Source organism: Trachurus japonicus, chromosome 14 (assembly GCF_045865225.1).
Source record: "Trachurus japonicus isolate A0001 chromosome 14, Traja_1.0".
In the NCBI taxonomy this organism is placed as follows: Eukaryota; Metazoa; Chordata; class Actinopteri; order Carangiformes; family Carangidae; genus Trachurus; species Trachurus japonicus.
In genome coordinates this window covers 32,599,071-32,618,072 of record NC_140920.1, presented here as the reverse complement: position 1 = coordinate 32,618,072, position 19,002 = coordinate 32,599,071, and the positions used below count along the sequence as shown (strand labels likewise).

Genomic DNA, 19,002 nt, shown 5'->3' with positions numbered 1-19,002 from the left:
AACAGTTTGGTGAGAAAACTCTCCGTCAGTGGGAGGAAGACAACCAGCTGACCACCTTTGACCTCCACTCAGTCTGTTTCTGTTTCTCCTCGGTTCAGGATGTCGTCTTTTCCTCCACAGCGTCTCCGTGGAGACAGGGAGCCACTTCCTCTTCCTGTCCCTCGTCTCCTGCTGCAGCGTCTCTGACTGTGAGTTGACCAGAGATAATGGAGACGAGGAGCTGCTGCTGTCCTCAGTGCAGGACCTGAGCTCAGAGTCCTGTTCAGTCTCAGTTCAGGTCATTCCAAACCTTCCCTATGAGGAGGAGGAGGAGGAGGAGGAGGAAGGGCACTCCCACTACACTGAGCATCACCTCCATTACAGAAACCATCTCATATAAACAGAAGACTGGTCATGTACTGGGTGGCACCAGTTCTGGTCTAGAACCAAGAATGGTTTATGTCAGAGGCTGGAAGTGGAGTTGTTGTGTTCTAACCAACTACTGTACTACATGACTTCAGCCAGTTTAGAAAAACAGGCAGAGCTGAACCAGAGACTTCATCTACACAATATACACTAACAGACCAGAAAACAACACTGACAGACCATAGTTACAGAAACATGGAACACTGCCTCAGTTTTTTTTTCATTTATTTGTGTGTTTGTACAGAGCTGTTATTAAAGCAACATTGCAGAATTTATCGGCCTTAAAATAATCTTTCCAGACTCATTGCAATGGTAGAAAAATGGTTAATAGGATGAATGGTGCTGCCGCTGCAGCCTGAGCCGGGTTGCGTCGGCTGAAACTGCACTATGTAACTTCCCTGTGCGGGTAGGAACACCGGCCCTCCCCCCTCTGCGTAGAGCCGTAGAGTGCGACCTGCTTTACAGCATACGTCACACGCTTACCTGACTGTAGCCTAGAGTGAGACAGCAACGAACCAGATGACAAAGCTATCGAATTCCCCATTGGACGGCCCCACCAGAGGTCTCCTCCTCTGGTGGGGCACTCACATCTCCAAAAGCACCCACACAAACTTACAAGCAGGCACCATATTTGTCATATTTGACATATCTAAGTTTTAAAGGGGACATATTATTGAAATAAAACTTTTTGAAGGCTCTTTATCATATATTTAGGTGTTTGTCTTGCTTTCGGGACCCTAAAATGTGAGAACTGACACCAAAATCTGTAATGTTCAGGCTCCCTATCTGGTAGCAGTAGAAGGGGCAGGGCAGGGCAAGCAGTGGTTCATTTACATTTAAAGGGACAGACACTGAAAGCAGCCGTTCTGAACAGGGCTGTTTTGAGAGTATGAAAAGAGCTGTGATGTTTGATCCTTGGGGGATTTTGACCAAAGCATGTCACAGACATGTCTTTAAGATACCTGGAAACTATTTTAATTTGTGGAGAAGGGGCAGAATATGTCTCCTTTAATGGTCAGTTTCTCACCTGAAATGTCATCAAAACTTTATGATATGAAATGGACGAGTGTTGCTGGGGAATGTAGCATGAGATGATGTCCTGAAGAAGTTCTACTGTGGCTCTGTTGCCTGTAGAAATGCAAACTGGTTCTTAGATGTTCATGAGTTGAACCAGTTACAAAGCAGCTTGAGCAGCAGCCCAGACCCAACACCAGGTTCATCAGAGACAATGCTGCACTGAGGTGAAGCTGCAGAACCCAGAGACACACTGAGCAGTCTCAGCTGAGGAGTGAATCACACCCTGTAAACACCAGACCTGAGTCAGCTCAACAACAACGCCTCTCTCTCTCTCTCTCTCTCTCACACACACACACACACACACACACACACACACACACACACACACACACACACACACACACACACACACACACACACACACACACACACACACACACACACACACACACACACACACCTCCTGACTCTGACTCCAGTGTTTGTCCTCCAGCTCAGTGGGCTCAACAGTGAGAACTCAACTGATCAATAATGATCATCCTCATGCCCATTCTTAAAGCTCTGTGTTGTTATTCTCCTGTGTTGTATTTTGAAGTGTTAAGTATAAATTTAAATCATCCTAATGTATTGTAAAACTTCAAATAATGGCCGACTCCCAATTTGTCGCCGGTCTCAATTATTCGCCGGGTCTAGCAAAAATATTTTTTGTATTAAACGCCTATCCCAAATAAACGCCACGTCAAATATTGTTTTTCTGGTTGCCAAAAATTATTCTATGCAAATATAGCCTACCTTAACACAAACAAATAACCTTAAACGAATTGAAGAGGGGGTCTAGAGACATTAAAGACGGCCGGTTGCTCCTGCCAGGTGTGTCCACTCCTCTCATCCACACATCAGCACCTGTCCTGGGCTGCACTGTGTCAGCTCGGCTTGCTCTTCGTTTTAACTGACTTATTACTCCTTTTAAAAGTAGCGTAAACAATTTACTGTTCTGTTAACTCCTATGCTTATTTAGCTACCTCATGTTGCATTATTATTTTTTTTAGTTTTTGCAACTTGGGGCCGATCAGGAAGGGCGGAGGACCAACATGACTGGGGGTCTCGGTCTCCTGGTACCTGTGCGGGCCAGGACCGCGGAGGTCAGCGAGACTGAGAAAGAGTCCCTCCCGGCCATCTTTAATGTCTCGAGAAACAACGGCTGAATGGAGACACACTATTTATAAAGGCAGGTCCCTAATAAACGCCTGTTGATTGGAGCGATTTAAGCAAATGAACGCCCGGGCCTTTATTTGGTGTTTCACAGTAGCCCGCCCCACTCCAGCGTATGGTCCAACTCGCAGACCTTTGCTGTATGCCATCTGCTCTCTCCATTGGTTTCCTGTCTCTCTCCTACTTCATAACAAATGCCATTTAAATGCAAAGCCTGAAAAATATATATGGAAAAATGATCTCAGTGTAGTTTTCCATCTCCTCACCAGCTGCTTTTGGTGGGCTTTGTTGTGACATCACAAAGTGACAGGAAGTCCTGAGGGCTAGTTTAAAGGCTCAGTTTCTGAATACAGGCTGTGTGCATTTATTTACAGATCCTAGAGCTGCTTTATAGGGTGTATTCACACCTGTTTAGTGTGCACCAAATGTTAAAATGATACATTGTTTCATTTTTCACTTAGTGCGGTTGCTTTCACACCTGCTTTTTGTCACTCGGGACCAAACTTGGAGAGCGTTGTGTCTCCATGACTACTGGTTGGAATCTGGAAGCGCTGATTGATAAAACTTTCATGATGGAGACTCAAGTAGGGCCGGTTGTTAGTAGCTCTGGTCATTTATTTCTATATTGTTTGCATGTATAACTCTGTTAGGTAGCCTACTTCCGGCTGGTTTCCAGTTGCGTTCACCCAGCTCGGTCCCGTTAGTTCCCGGTTAAAGCGGAACTATGCAGGATTTGGGCTGTAATTATTGTGGCTCAGAGTCACTGTGATGGTAGAGCGACCTGTTATGAAGTGAATGGGGTCTAGGCCAATGCGCTCACCCCCCCCACTGGCTGAAAACCGCACTTGCAAGATCAGTCGTCCGTCTCGGTGTTACAAATCTCGTCAATGGATAGAAGTATCGCGAGAAACTGCCTTACGGCAGTACGAGATAAGAACGCATATCACGTCATGCATGTCACGAATCGTGATTGGTTTGAGTTCGGAAAGTCGGAGGAAACCATGGAAACATGAAATGTTTGTACTGAGGAAGTTCAGCTTGTGGCTAACTGGGAGCTAATGCTAACACAGACACACACACCATGGGTCTTTTATAAGATAATGTAATACATCATGACACACACACACACACCTTCGCGTTTTGGAACCTTTATTCATGTGTGTGTATGTCTGTGTCTTTGTGTCTGTGTGTGGCCCTATTAGCGTTAGCTCTGTGCTAGCGTTAGCTCCGTGTTAGCATTAGCTCCGTTAGCTTCGTGTTAGCATTAGCTCGGTGTTAGCAGGGCTTAGCAAACAGCAGTAAACACAAGCACGTGTAGGGGGCGGAGGTGGTGGCGGCGAGTTTTTTTTTTTTTTTTTACGACAGTGACATGTGCCTACCAGAACTGTGGGGGAGCTCCGGAGAGGAAAAAAAAGAGAAACCAACGAAGGAGCGAGCTATTTCCGGCCGACTTGCAAAGTTCTGCTTTAAACGTTAAACACGGGCGGACCTCTGCTGCTCGGTAATCAGCTGCTCCGCGGACCCGAGGGATACACCCATAATCACACTACACACAAACATCTACCTTTATACTGTATGGAGCTTTAACACAAACATCTGCTTAAATGACTCATTATTTCTTCAGTCATTGACACAGTTTTTTTTTTTTTTTTTTTAACGTATTTCTCAGGAAGCTTGTTCTGCTGCTCATTTTACTGTCAAATCTCTTCACTATACAGCTGCCTATTGTCCCACAGCATGTGTGTGTGTGTGTGTGTGTGGGGGGGTTGATATGTGATCCTAGATCTTAATAATTTATAACCAGCTGTTTTGCAACAGATTCAGTTTCTTGTTTCCCGTTATGACGTTTGATAATTTCCATCAAATCATCTGTTTGACACCAGATTTTGTTTCCAGTGATTCACTATGAAGCTAAAACTACAATGATGAAAGAATGAACCAAACTTAATAAACACTTTTGTAGAAACGTCTCTTTATTAAAACTGTGTGTGTGTGTGTGTGTGTGTGTGTGTTTTGAACATGTGAGTCCAGTTCAGTGTCAGTGAGTTGTCCTCTACAGTTTAAATCTTTGGACTAATCCTCAGGGTAATGGAGACGTGTCTTCTGTGGACACAACTGTTCTCTGCAGGTCTGGCTCCCGTCTCAGAGTCCATTCACACACAAGGTCCATGAGGCGTTCAGATGTTCAGGTAAAATCCCAACCTGGAGCTACTGAAGCTGCTGCTCAGTACCGTTTGTCCTCAGGCGGCGTTGCCACCATCACCTCTTTGCCACCGAAGTCCCAGAAGGCCGTCATGTGGAAGGCCATGTTGGAGAAGACCACCAGGTACTCGAAGAAGGCAAACAGGGTGTAGACTGGAGGGGGGAGGGACAGACAGTGAGTAGAACTGAAGGACTAGTTCTGGTCTTTAGTCACTGAAATCCAATCAGGTTTGTCCTTGAGTTCAACCTTTTGAACCAAATGTGAAGGCCTGCGCTGGGACACAGCTTCAGAGTCTGGACCTGAACACTTACCTCCGGTCTCACAGTATTCGTTGTGGCGTCTGAAGAAGTACGCCGCGGCCGCACAGCAGCTGACATTGAACAGGAAGAGACGCACTTTCCATTGATACGACGTCACTTCCTGAGACACAGAGAGGAGAGGAGATGGTTTCTAGATAATAACCACAGAGGAGATGCTGGCTCCTGATACACACTTCACACACACATTCTGCCAGTGGACCAAACATGTATCAAAGTGTCAATGTGAGTGTGACTTGTAGAACACACCCACGCAGTCTTCAGATCAGAGGCGGGGCTGAGGGGGGCGTGGCCTAAAGAGCTCCAGATCCAGATGTTTTCTCACATGGCCGGAATCTTTTATAAAGTTTTATGATAAAACTTCAACTCCCCGTCAGCAGATCAGCAGAGTTCTTCTAGACTGCAGGAAACATCACCATCTATAGGTCGCCTGGCAACCAGAGCTGCAGCTGAACTGGACTCTGGATTCTGTTATGTGCAGTTGTAGCATTTGATCTATGAGCAACATCTGTTGTGTGGAAAATGTTCGAGAAATAAAGTTTATTTTTATCCTCATTACATCGTTGTTGCCTCTGCTTTTACATGCAGACTGATGAAACGGTTATTAGGAATAATCTGTTAATGCTAATAATGTGTATGATGCATCTACGTGCTCTTCAATCATCTGTTTTCTAAAAACCTCCAGTAGTGGAAGGAAAATGAGAAAGCTTTTATCATTGTGAGGTTTCCATAAGTATGAGGATTGATTTATTTTGATTTATTTATTCTTTACTTATTTTTTTTGTTTTTTTCTCTCTCCTTCGTTGTTTATTTTTGCTTTACCCTTCTTTCTTTTTCACACTTTATTCAGTCATTCCAGTTCAACCTCAGCCCAATCCCCAGCACATACTCTTCAATGCTCATAGGGACATACACAACACGCACACACCTTCCACCACAATATACTGTATATAAACAGCACCGCTAGCTAACACCATAGCACTTGTCTTTGTTATTTTGTCTTGTCAATCATTGTAATAAGTTGTTTTATATGTCATGCAACTGTAGCACCTAATAAAAAACATTTAAAAAAATTAAAAAGTATGAGGATTGGTGAGTGAGACTTGTGTTAAAGGGGTTCTGTGATAATGAACGGCGTGATCATTTGTAAAGCAGTGTGAAGTAATGAGGGCGGTCATGAGGCCGTGGCGGCGGGACAGAGGACGCTACGTCCTGTGGTGTCTCTAGAAATAGATACGTTACCGGTTGAAGACGTTTACATGTCCACTTAAACATGGTTTGATTTGATTTGATGATAATGGTTTGATGAGTGTGCCTGTAAACACACTCACTGATCAGGGTTTCTTTATGGACAGCGACAGAAAAAGCAGCAAAGGAACTGGACGGGGAAGCAGCAGGTCTTACAGCTGCACAACTCCTGAGAGAGTCACGGCTGGGCCCGCACATCTGGAAATTGAAACTTTAGTCGATTATTGTTTTGCAAAGCTGCTTAAGCTCTGTCAAAGATGATAGACGGTGAGTGGTGGGGTTCTGCCGGATCTGTGGGAAACCTCCAGAACATGAAGGTAAATGAATCGGGCTGACTGAGGTTTCCTGACTCACATCATGTGACCGTGATGTCTGACCAGAGAACAAGCCGTGTGGATGTGTGAACGGCTCCGTCAGCAGGTTTGATCACCGAGCGACGCCTTCACGCTGCCCAAACAGGGAACTACCAAAATAAAGTCTGAGTCACAACGCTAATTTGGAACTTATTCATCTATTTCCTGCTCGAATGGGAGAACTGATCCGAGTTCAGTAAAAATATCCACTCATCTGGTTCCTGCTCTGCTTTGACTGTTTTAATGACATACTGAGAAACGCGATCTGGACTTCTCTTTTCCCTGAACACAACACCAAACATCAGACTGCTACTCCCACATGATCAATGAAACCTCTTCAGAACATGTCAGAGACCTGCTTCAATCTCCTCTAAGGCCCAATTCCAATCCGACCCCTCACAGACTCACTGACTTAGAGGCGCGTTCACGGGAAGTCCGTGAGTGTGTGAGGGCTGTTCCGTTGTCAGATCATCAAGTCAGTGAGTCAGTGAATGAGCCCTTACTGCCCCCTTACCGTAAGTCAGCACCGATGCTGACTTTGGTAGGGGAATTACCCACAGTTCATAGCGGTGTGAAGTCAAACCATAACACATGGGATGCCGTCGGAACGCAAGTGTTAAAAAAAAAAAGAAATTAACCCAAGTAGTCAGAGAGAGCTCCGCCAGTCTCTTTATTGTTAATGGACAGGAGCCAAAAAAAGGGAATTTGATTTTGATTATTGATGATGATTTGATCAGATCTGATCCAGGAATATTTTGTTTTGAGTCCGCCTCCCTCGCACACCCTATGCGTATTGAAAGTACAGTAAATTTATCGGTCCAAGGGCGGAGTTAAAAACATTTTGTTGTCAAGGTAACGTGTCGTGAGAGTGTGTAAGTGCTGTTCCATTCATGTTTACAGCATCTGGACCCTCACAGACTCTCACACTCTGTCACTTAGAGCTGACGTCACTTTAGTCAGTGAGGGTTCAGGGCCTGAGTCTTTAGGGGGCGGATTGGAATTGGGGGTAACACTCCTGTTACTCCAAGCTCACGTCAACTCCCACAGAGCTTCACTGAGCTCTGCTGCGCCCTGCAGGTCAAACCTGGTCACTGCTCCTCAGGATCTCAACCTGACCTCCACAGACACACTGAGCCTATAGAACATCACCACACCACTTTGAGATAGGGGTTTCACCGAATAGTCGAATATTCGAATATTCGACTCATTAAAACCACTATTCGACGCTGTGAGTATTCGCCTTTTCTTTTTTTTTCTTTTTTCAAAAGCCCGGTGCTGTAATAAAGCCGTGGATGGCATCTACATTAATGCTCTACAGCAGATATGCAGCAGGGGGCGCTGTGGGCGTGTGTGAGACTAGTGTAGTGCTTGTGGTTCCCAGAATGCATTGCGGCCGGTGAAGCCAAAGCAGCTAAAAGCTGCTAAATCAAAGCAGCTAAAAGTTACCGTGGTAGCACTTACGTCACTTTTTAAATATTTTTTCATGAGAGAAAGTAACCGTTTCGATCCTTAATGTGCGGTTAGTTTATCCAAATGACGCCTGTTTGGACATTTACTCCGACTTTTTTCGGATCAGTGAAGCTCCGCCTGTGTGAGCAGCCAGTCACCCTTCCCAGGCTACAGAGCTGCTCGGCCGCCTGACGTCCGTGACGACGATCGCTGATTAACGTACCCGCAGGTTTTAGAGGGTTACCGCCGGCTAGTTTTTAGGAGATAAATGTTGTTCTCATTGATGAAATCTAACAACTGTATCAGCAACATTAGTTTGAATGAAAAGTTAAGCTTCAGGTGTGTATTGGACAGAACAGCTGCGCTGTTACCCGGGGCTCTGTATGTACAAAAATCATTTACATTTACATTAATAAATAAATGTTTTACAATCAGTCAACATGACATTTTATTTCTAAATTCTATAGCATGTAACAACAACCGAAGGTGGATATAACTTAAGTTAGGCTATATTGCTATTTAGAGCGGAGGAGTGTCCGACGCAGCTCTGTTTATGACCGGCAGATAAAAAAATATTTATTTTAGAACGTGTTGAAATGAATAGCAAATAATAGTGAGACTTCCTAATGTATAAAATATTAAATACATGTAAATGCTTATCCACAATGGATGACAGCGAATACATTGGGTCTCATTCATGAAACGTGAGTAAATCTGTGTGTAGATTTGCACATAAAAGCTCACTCTACTAAAACTCTACTCCGGATTCATGAACGGTGCGGTAAACTCAGATTTGATCGTAAATACGTGTGTAAGATGATGAATGCCAACCCATGGTAAACTAACAACACGCCCCCGGTGATCAGCAATTAGCATATATCTCCATACATGAATAGCCATATAAGGAGATCCTGACCACCATATTAGGAGGTAGGTGCATCCTGTTCACCTGCGGCCATGACGCAAACGAGGAAAGAGGGAGAGATAAAAGAGAGATCGGGGATCGAAGTCATTTTGGGTGAAGTAGAGTCCAGAAAAAATATTTAATTATCTTCTGTTAGTAGTGGTGTGACTGGGACAGGTCAAAGGTGTGGAGAGAAGAAACAGATTTAGTGAAATAAGTGTCCTTGGTTTGTTAAAGAACTGTTTAAGAAATAAAGCCAGAATAGTTTGATATGAAACATGAAAAAAAAAAAAAAAAAAAACACAACTACAGAGCTACAGCAGCGACGGGAGATGGAGGCTCTTCACAGCCTCAGCTGTATAGGAGCATGGTTGGATCAACACATGAAGTTATATAGGCAGGTTATATTGTTACAGAAGCACCAGCCGTCTGTCACAGCTCCATCCAAACCGGTGCTGACTGCGTTGCTGCGCAGGGTCAAGTGTGCGCCACCCGAGCGTGTAGCAACACAAAAAAGTTTTTTCCGGTTTTATATCAGATTATTATCATCATAAAATGGAGCCTTGACGTGTTTGTGCGTGTCCGATCCCTAAAACGTCTCTCTCTCCAAATATTTCTAATTGTTTGTCATGTTTAAATTACGTGTTTCAAAGGCGTCGACTTATTTTGAACATGAGAGAGAGTAATACGGATTAAAATTGTAATTTCCAACAGTGACAAGCAGTATTTATTTGCATTCCTACATTTACACAAGCGCTACACACAGTCAGGAGCAGGTGTAGATTTTGTGAGTAGCTACGAAAAAATCAGCACTACTAAAAGATTGATGAATGCGGAAATCCACGTAAATTTGCGCTGCTCAGGGTTTACACACAAATCCGTGCTGCTCACGTTTCATGAATGAGACCCAAAGTGTATATATGACAGAAGCAAACAGTGTAGGGTTATGGCTGGCAGCTGAGGTGCCGTATGGATTAGGAAGAAAAAAATCTGGCGAATATTCAACTATATTCTACTATACGCCGAATACTTCCCAATAGTCGGCGAATACTAAAACCCAGTATTCGTCAATGCCCTACTTTGAGATAGCAACATTATTTGTCATACAACCTGAAATTAAAACCCATAAAAATATTTTTTTGGCACCCCCTTCCATTGCATCTGCGAATGTGAGAAGATGCTAAACTTCTGGAAGAAGTAATTCATATGATTTCCAAACCCATCCCTGTCTCCCAAGAATCCTGTATCTTGGGCCTCCACCCTGAAAATCTTTCCTTAAAATCACATGAAATCAAATTAATTAATCTTTGCCTTGTCCATTCAAAACGTCTCATTGTATTGTATGCAATAGGTCATGTCCCCCTATTAGTCATTGGCTTAAAGGGACAATCAGGAGTTTGTATTTGGTTATAAAAAAGTCTCATATTAATGTGGATGAATCTACGTTACCCACACTTGTTAATGGGTCAATTTTCAATAAATATATTATTTTGTCTCTATTGTTATTTTGTTATTATTATTCTAATAATGATTATAAATTTTCTTAACTACTGACTGCCATGTATCAAGTGTTGGGGGATCTTTTTTAAGCCAGTTTAAGGTTATTGCTTTTCTGGCTGCTGTAAGTAGTATATGCAGTAGATATGTCTTTTTCCTATTAATCTCTGTTTCAGGGAGTGCCCCAAGGATGGCCAGCAGTGGGTTCCTAGGCAACTGAGAAAGAAATATTTTGTCCAATGAGTCAAATATCTCCCTCCAAAAGTTGTCCAAAATTGGACACTTCCAAAATACATGTGTGTGGTTCGCAGACTCATCTCCGCAATTCCTCCAGCATGCACCTGTTTGACTGGGATCTATCTTGGAAAGGATTCCGTTTTTAGTTTTGAAACAAGCCATTTTCAAGATTTGATCCAATCCATTATCCAAAATCTGATCAGATTATCTTTGAACAACTGGGCCCTGGGTGTAATGTGACAAAAGGTAGGGGCAGGGCATGATGATCACTGTGTGTGTGTGTGATGATGATGTCAACAGAGCAGAGCCTTACCTCTGGGTTCACACTGTATCTCTGGATCTGGCGCCACAGCCAGCAGGAGATGAGCATGTGCAGCAGCGAGCCCGCTATGAACGCGATGAAACCGTCTTTGTGAACGCCTGCCGAGACAACAACAGCTGGTTAACCCGCTGACTCCGCAACCTGGGATCAGATCCATGAGAGCAGCGAGACACTCACTGTAGGTCTCGGTGGAGGACACGTAGGTGAGCAGCAGCAGCCCCGTGTTCTCGGCCAGGCTGCAGACGAAGGCCAGCCCGCTCAGCAGCAGCTCCGGCTGCCGCCTGGCCAAGCGGCCGCGGTACAAGTTGAAATAGGCGACGGACACGAGGTAGCGCGGCGCCGAGTGCAGCCCGATGCAGCAGCGCCAGATGTAGCGTTCTGGAACCAGGCTGATGGCGGCGCTGATGGACGGGAGGTAGTTGGACACCTGGTTGGACGGAGGACACGTCAGAGGATTAAAGGAGACATATTACGGAAATATCACTTTTTGAAGGCTCTTTAAAGGGATAGTTCACCCAAAATTCAAATTTCACTCATCATCTACTCACCCTCATGTCGACTAAGGGCTGGGAGAGGTTTCAGAGTCCTCCGTGCCTTTTTGGAGTTACAGGGGGGCTCGGCGCAGCACTGCATGTCCATATGATGGTAGCGAACAGGGCTCACTTTTCTTCGTCCAAAAAGACTAGGGCTGACCCAAAGAATTCAAAGCTTCGAAGCTTCGTTCGTTGCCATGGTAATCGATCAGGAAGTCCGCGATCGATTCCCCCCCCCCCACCAGCCACAGTTCTCATCGGCAATTGTTACATCTGGAGATATGCAGTGTTTGTTTGCCATTACTTTCATTATTTCCACTACGCTCGCGCACCCCCCGCCGCCGTCAGACGTTACAATCGCGCACCCCCCGGGATAGCCCTAAAAAAGACATACCAAAAACCATCCAAATACCTCCATAGTGCTCGCCTGCATGTCCCTCTTGTATTGAAGCCCTGACATGAGAAATTGTTCCGAAAAAAATAAAAGTCTATATTTAGTCTATATTTTAAGCTGTCAGAGCACAGGCAGAGCAGTGAACTGAGACACTGGGAGCTTCCGCTACAAACAACCTTAAAACATAGACTTATTTAATTTTTTTCGGAACAATTTCGCATTTCAGGGCTTCAATACAAGACGGACATTACATACGAGCAGCATGGAGGTATTTGGATGTTTTTTGGTGTGTCTTTTTGTTACGAAGAAAAGTGGTATCCATTTGCAACCGTCATATGGACATGCAGTGCTGCACGGAGCCCTGCTGTAACTCAGAGAAGGCACGGAGGACTCTGAAATTTCTCCCAACCCTTAGTCAACATGAGGGTGAGTAGATAATGAATGAATGAATGAATGAATGAAATTTCAATTTTGAGTGAACTATCCCTTTAATGTCTTATCACAATACGTCCTATTTGTGTAATTTGTGTATTCCTCTACCATAACTCAACAGTGAAACTCAGTGGATGAAGCATGTAAACAGGTTCACAGTTTTAGTTCACAAACTTCTTTGGCACCCTCTATTGATTCTCTGACTGCACTGCATGTTAGTAGCTCACAAACTCCTACTACATGTGTTGTAGTATTCAAGTCATCTCATAAGAAGAAGAATGATCATACTGCACTTTGCTGCAACAGTTCAAGTAATATGAGGTGGGTGGGGCAGAGCAGAGCAGCTGTTTGATCTGTCAGCTGATCCACAACCAGCAACACACATGAATTCTCTTTGTCCAATTAGAAGTTGTCATGGAGACCAAGCAGAGTGAATTTATAGTGAACAACATCAACAGTGGGAGCACTAACATGAGTTTTCTATTAAGATCATAATTCAGTGACTTAGCATTTTTCTTACATGTTCATCTCACTGTAACATTTCAGTCTTGTTCGTTTCTGTGGCCTGTCATCGTCCATGTGTTATAAATAAAGTTAGTTCAAATAAAAGAGCTGGGTGCAGTCAGATTCTGGATGATCCAGCTGTTCTGTGGTGACTCACCTGACAGTGTGTGTACGTGGCGTCCTCAAAGTGGTAGACGAGGGACACGAAGACGCAGGCGATGAAGCCGGTCAGAGGGAGCAGCACCGTCGCCACGGAGAAGCTGGTGAACGCCAGCCGGATGAGGGGCCGGTCCCGGTCTCGGTCCAGGCTGCTGTACGGACCCTGGAGCATCCTGGACCAAACACAGTGTCAGAGCCAACACAACACACACACGTCTGCAGCGTGCAACATTCAACTGACTTCCTGTTTGACCTGGCTGTTCCTCATGGTCGGTTGTGTGTCCTTTCTGCTGGATAACAGAGTAAAGTTGTTAGTTTTAGTTTTCAACACATCTCCTGAGGAGTCTCTGCACATTCTTCTTTGGGAAATCTCTCCAGCTTCTCCAGATGTGATCCAACAAAAAGGACACACAACTGACTATGAAAGGGATAGTTCAACATTTTAGCAAATTGGCCCATTGCCATAATCCCTATAGAGGGTATGGGGGAGTGGCAAAACAAACCTCCCTCAACGTGCTGGCGGATAGCGGTGGACTCATAAACTGGATAAAATATCGTATATCAAAACAAATTGATGTCAAAAGGAATCGACAACCAGCTCCCCAAAAGCGTCTGCTCCACGGACACTTCCTGTAACCATGGTAACACACAGTGTGACCGCGGTACCTGCAGAGTGACAGACAGGCTCACTGTTACTGTGCAGAGGGACGAGATTACAGCTGTTACTGTCGTCCTGACAGTGACTCCCGACACTAAAACACAAGCTGCTTTTATTCTGAAAAACTCTAACAAGTCAAACTGTAGGATGTGTTAGAGGACTAATTTATCTGTCTAAACATCATAACTACGACACCTGAACTGTAAACACAGCTGATCGATCGAAAAAAAAATGACCACTTAAGTGGATTTACTTTCCGTCATTGAGAACAGGTTCTTGAATGTAACCCGGTCAAAGTGAGACGTATCCTCAAGAATTTTAGCAGTTCTGTTAGGTCATGCATGCTTTACATGCTGGCAAGGCTAGACATGTCAGACTTGTATGGGCTCGGAGAAAATCGCTTTGTTACTACGTCGTTTTTAAACTTTGGCGGCTCTGCCACTCGTCTTTTTGCCACTCAGTGGACGTTCCACAGCGACTACAGAGTACCGTGACGTCATGTGCATACCCTCTATAGTCATAGCAGTAGGTTCGTTACCTTTAATTGTCTGTGCAAGCTATTTTTAGAACGGCGGAGCAAAGCCGCAAGCTGCTCAGAGCTACGCTACGGAGGCTCATGGGATTTCTTGGTTTCCCTCATCAAAGTCATCAAACACACAATCCAACAACTCCAAAACGCTCTGGTGGACAAGTTGTGACCTGCACATTCACCACGCTATGAGATAATAACAGAACGTTACCAGACAAGAGTTGTTTTAGAGGGAAATTCATGCAAAACCGCTGATGCACGTTGCCTTCAGGGACAGTTTTTTTTATCAAGCAGTCTCTGCATTTACCTCTAAAACAACTCTGTCTGGCTCTGAGCAGCTCACGGCTCTGCTCTGCCGTTCTAAAAATAGCTCGCATTGACAAATAAAGGTAACGAACCTACTCCTATGACTATAGGGATTATGGCAATGGGCCAATTGCCAAAATGTTGAACTATCACTTTAAGAGCAGGGGGGCTAATAATTTTAGTTTTTTGTCAAATAATTTAGTTTCTGCAAGTATCCAAAATAAAACTATGATATTTGAAAAAGCTGCTTAAAAATGCTCAGCTCTGTTTGACAGCACTTGGGAAATATTTACAAAAAAGTGAAATTTTCATTTTCACATTCAACTGTAAATGCACCGAAATGTAGATCAACATTTACACAACTACTATACTAGACAATAAGTAAAGTAACATTTTAGAGAAAAGTCAGCAGCTTCTGTTTTGTCTTAGGAAACTCACAAAGTTCCAGGTTGACTGGACCCTGATGACCACGTTCCATCGTTCTGTTACTGAGTCAGTGGTCTTTCATTTGTTGCTTTCAGTCTCTTAAGGTAAAGCAGAAATGAAAGGAACATGTACTGAATGGGAGGGGGAGGGGGGATGCCTGTTGTAAAATAACTGGAACTGTTCATGAAACTCTGCAGGATTTTTACCACAAACAGTTGTGCAGGAAAGCAGAATCTATTCCTGTCTGATTGTTCCCATCATTTACATCAACATCTGCTTCGCTGCTCAGACTTCCACTAGCCAAAACATTCACTCTACCTCCTGTCACCTCCCTGCTGAAATCACAAGGCAGATTATCTAGTTTATCTCCACTGTTTAGAGTATTTTTAATTATGTATTTATGCTATTGGTTGAATTGCTGTATTTCTTTGCGCTGTGTTAAAGGGATAGTTAAATTTTTTTCAAGTAGGGTTGTATGAGCTACAAATGCCCATTAACTACACTATCTGCAGTACAAAGGTCTCTGCCCCCCCCCCCCCACTGAGAAACACCGAGACACAGGCACACACACTTAGTGCGTTTACATGCAGAGCTTAATCGAGCTATGCTCAAAATTCGATTTTGGCGTAAAGTCAGACTTCTGTTCTTCAATTTAGGCTACATGCAACTGAGGAAATCGAATAACTGACAGGGTCCACCCCCTCATGCGGCGTCACCTGTTGTTTCAGCGGGTTAATACGCCCCCCTGTCCTGTTGACTTTTCTGTCACCTTGTAAAAAACTGAATATAAACAACTTAGTAAGCTTAATAATAAATTCTCAACTGCAGTTCCCAACCAGACGCGTCAGTCTGGGCCGGATTCGCGCTGAGAATAGGATACGGGCTTCCTTTTTTCTCTCTCTCTTTCTCTCTCTTTTAAAAAAAAAATAAAACACTCTTGCTGGTCGCTCTGTGTGAAATGCATTGAATCGGTGCTGACGTTGGGTTTTTTTCTTTACTTTGCCGGGTTTGGACGGCTTCTCTGTGCCGTCTCTCGTTTTGGAGTATGCGCACATGCATTGTCCAGCTTCAGTCCGACTAAGGTGTATACATGACGGAGAAAAACGAATTCCAATCGCATTATCTGAGTGTCTTAATCGGAGTTCTCCAACTCCGATTTCAGTCGGACTAAGGTGTTTACATGCACTTCAGTTGTCCAGTTATAGTCGCATTAAGGCAATAATTCGTTTTTTTCAAGTGTCATGTAAATATACTGACTGTGGTCAATGGTCAATGAGGGATGATTAATCAGCCTACAATAGGCCCAGTCTAAAAAAAATACACCAGTTCAAGAGTAGGCTCTAAAGTAAAAAAATTACAACAAGTTAGTTTATCTGGAACTAACCAACTCACTCAGTACTCCTCCACACAGGCAGGTTCTGCCATGCATCACATCGCTCTGCTCATCAGCTGTTTAGATCGGTGGTGTGTGGAAGAGGCGGAGTGATACAGCACATCGCAGAGCCTGTCTGTGTGGAGGAGTACTGAGTGAGTTGGTTAGTTCCAGATAAACTAACTTGTTTAACTGATGCATTGTTTTTTTGTGGTTGTTGTTTTTTTTGTTTTTTTTTTACTTAAGATCGTATTGACCTTTCTACAACAGATATTATACTTAATGGGCATTTGTAGCTCATAAAACAACTTCACCTACCACTGACTTGAATAACATCCAAACACCCGCCCTCTACTTTAACTACTGTGTTTTTCCAGTGTGATTGAGCAGAGGGAGTTTCCTCTGTTTCACCAACAGTGGCCGAGACAACACTGAGCTCTGATCAACAGATTATCTAATTTACAGTGGATCAGTAGATGAGCTCACTCTTCTCCTGCCAGCCAGAGCTCAGTTCTGCTGCTGGTCACTTCACTTTAAATCAACACATCTAGAAGTTTGAGCACTGTTGTGTGTTTGTGTCTGTGTTTGTGTGGACCAACGTCACACCCCACTGAACCGTCCCACTCCGCGGCTAGTTACCGGTCAGCCCGGCGGCACCGCCCGGTAACGTTACTCACTTTCACAGCTGCCCCGGCTCTCGCCACCTGGTGCTCCGGCCGACAGCCATCCACCTGAGCAGCTAATGCTGTTAGCCTCGCAGCCTCCCAGGTGTCAGCACATAGTTCACCGCCGGTAGCCGCGCTGCTCCGGCGGCTTCACAACTCAACACCGGTCTGTCGCTTCCTCCACCGCTCACATCTGCTTCACGCCGCCGAATCACTTTGTACGTCACTTGTACTACTGTTTATTTCGGTTACAAACAGTACACACTCAGCAGACTTTCCCCTGGCACCGGTTATCAGGCCAACCACTTCCGGCTACTGTACCCTTCAGAATAAAAGTCTCTACGGAAGTCGAACGTCCGGAGAACGGAAAGCCAAGAGGATGCTTCAGGCGGTGTCTGACGTTTTATAAACGTAGTTTATTTCTTTAAAAATTAATTATATGCGATTTTATTTATATAATACCATTTTTATATGGATCATTTAAGCCTTATTTGTCTCAGACATGATTAATATCACCCTATTGCTGGGTAAATACCACATCCATTGAGCTGAATGAAGGAGCTGCAAACACCATGGTTTTGTTCCTTTTCTTTATTAGGCTATTTCGCTTTTGCTGTAAAATGTCTGGTGTATCCTTCACACCTTATGTGTTACTGTTTGGTGTTGTTTTGTTTTCCTTCATGGACTTTTATACTGCACTTAATTTTTCACCTGTATTATTCTCATTGGGAGTTTGCATTTATCAATTGCTAAAAAAAAAAAGAGACCTATTTAGCCTATAAAACACCATCTTTACCAAAATGAAATCAATTTGCATCAGAATGACATTTGTGTTTATGGTCAAGTATGTTTACACATACTCAGAATTTGTTTTTATATTTAGGTGCACAAATGAATAAATAGAGAAATAAATTGGTTCTTTATTATTATTATTATTATTATTATTATTAGGCTGTTACTATTATTCTTAATTATTATTATTATTATTTCTTGCCTGTTCAAGATTATTTGAAAATATAAAAATAAAATAAAAAGATTTTATATAAAATAAAAAGATTTTATTTTATTTTTCCCCAACTTCACTGCATTGGTCTTCATAGTTTAATACTGAGTAGTCTTTCACTGTGACACACAGTGAATGTGAAATATATTAGCAAATACTCTTAATACAAAAATATGGTTATGAGAAGGCATATGTATGATGTAACCTACAGCGGTGATTAATGTTAACTACAGACAAAGTGTGACAGGAACACTATACACAAAGAAGGAGCATAACATGTGATTAGTTTAGTCTGACCTTGCTGATGTGAGATGTTACCTTCTGCATTATCAGGTTTGACTGACGAAGCAAACTGTGAACATAGTGGTCACCTGTAAACGTATTGAACAGCGCGCTGCAGCCTGATGCTCCTCCTCACAGACGTCCTGTCACAGGCCTGGCTGATGACGGGCCGTGAGCATCATGGCAGCCTCCCACCGCCGACCTGAAAGCACTACAGAGTTTTATACAGTTAATTATCTTAGATTGTTCATTTGTATCCAGGGGCGGACTGGGGCAAAAAAGTGACCCGGGAATTTAGTACCTGACTGGCCCACTCAGGGGCCGGGGGGGCAGATGCTGTCAATGTCGGCTAATGCCACTGAGCGCTTCTCATCTCTATCAGATATTAAATATGAAAGGAGGCTCCCAAAATCTCAGCTACATTAACATTACTGTGAAACGGCAACAGCAGATAAACTTAACAGTTAAACAGCACCAACATCAATTTCAAACAACTTTAGCTCCTCTAGTTTTTGGTAGCTTCTTGCTTTGTTGTATTTTGTCTAACAAATTATTTGATGGCATACATGTTAATA

At 43.6% G+C, this 19,002-nt stretch overlaps 2 protein-coding genes across 2 annotated transcripts in view; both read right to left on the bottom strand.

The window, feature by feature from the left end:
* The window catches only part of LOC146975139 (stromal interaction molecule 1-like), a 48,923-nt gene extending 45,423 nt beyond the window's left edge, over positions 1-3,500 (bottom strand). Inside the window, exon 1 of the mRNA XM_085798827.1 lies at positions 3,493-3,500. The gene's annotated coding sequence lies outside the window, so the exon portion shown is untranslated. The remainder of the gene's footprint in view (positions 1-3,492) is intronic.
* A 1,125-nt stretch (positions 3,501-4,625) lies between these two features.
* Positions 4,626-17,473, bottom strand: pgap2 (post-GPI attachment to proteins 2). Its single transcript, XM_085798821.1, has 6 exons — positions 17,155-17,473; positions 13,185-13,359; positions 11,342-11,591; positions 11,156-11,262; positions 5,149-5,257; positions 4,626-4,989 (listed from the first exon to the last, which is right to left on the bottom strand). The coding sequence occupies exons 2-6, from the start codon at positions 13,356-13,358 to the stop codon at positions 4,859-4,861; spliced, it is 771 nt and encodes a 256-aa protein (XP_085654947.1). The 5' UTR covers position 13,359; positions 17,155-17,473; the 3' UTR covers positions 4,626-4,858.
* Between the last annotated feature and the right edge of the window lie 1,529 nt (positions 17,474-19,002).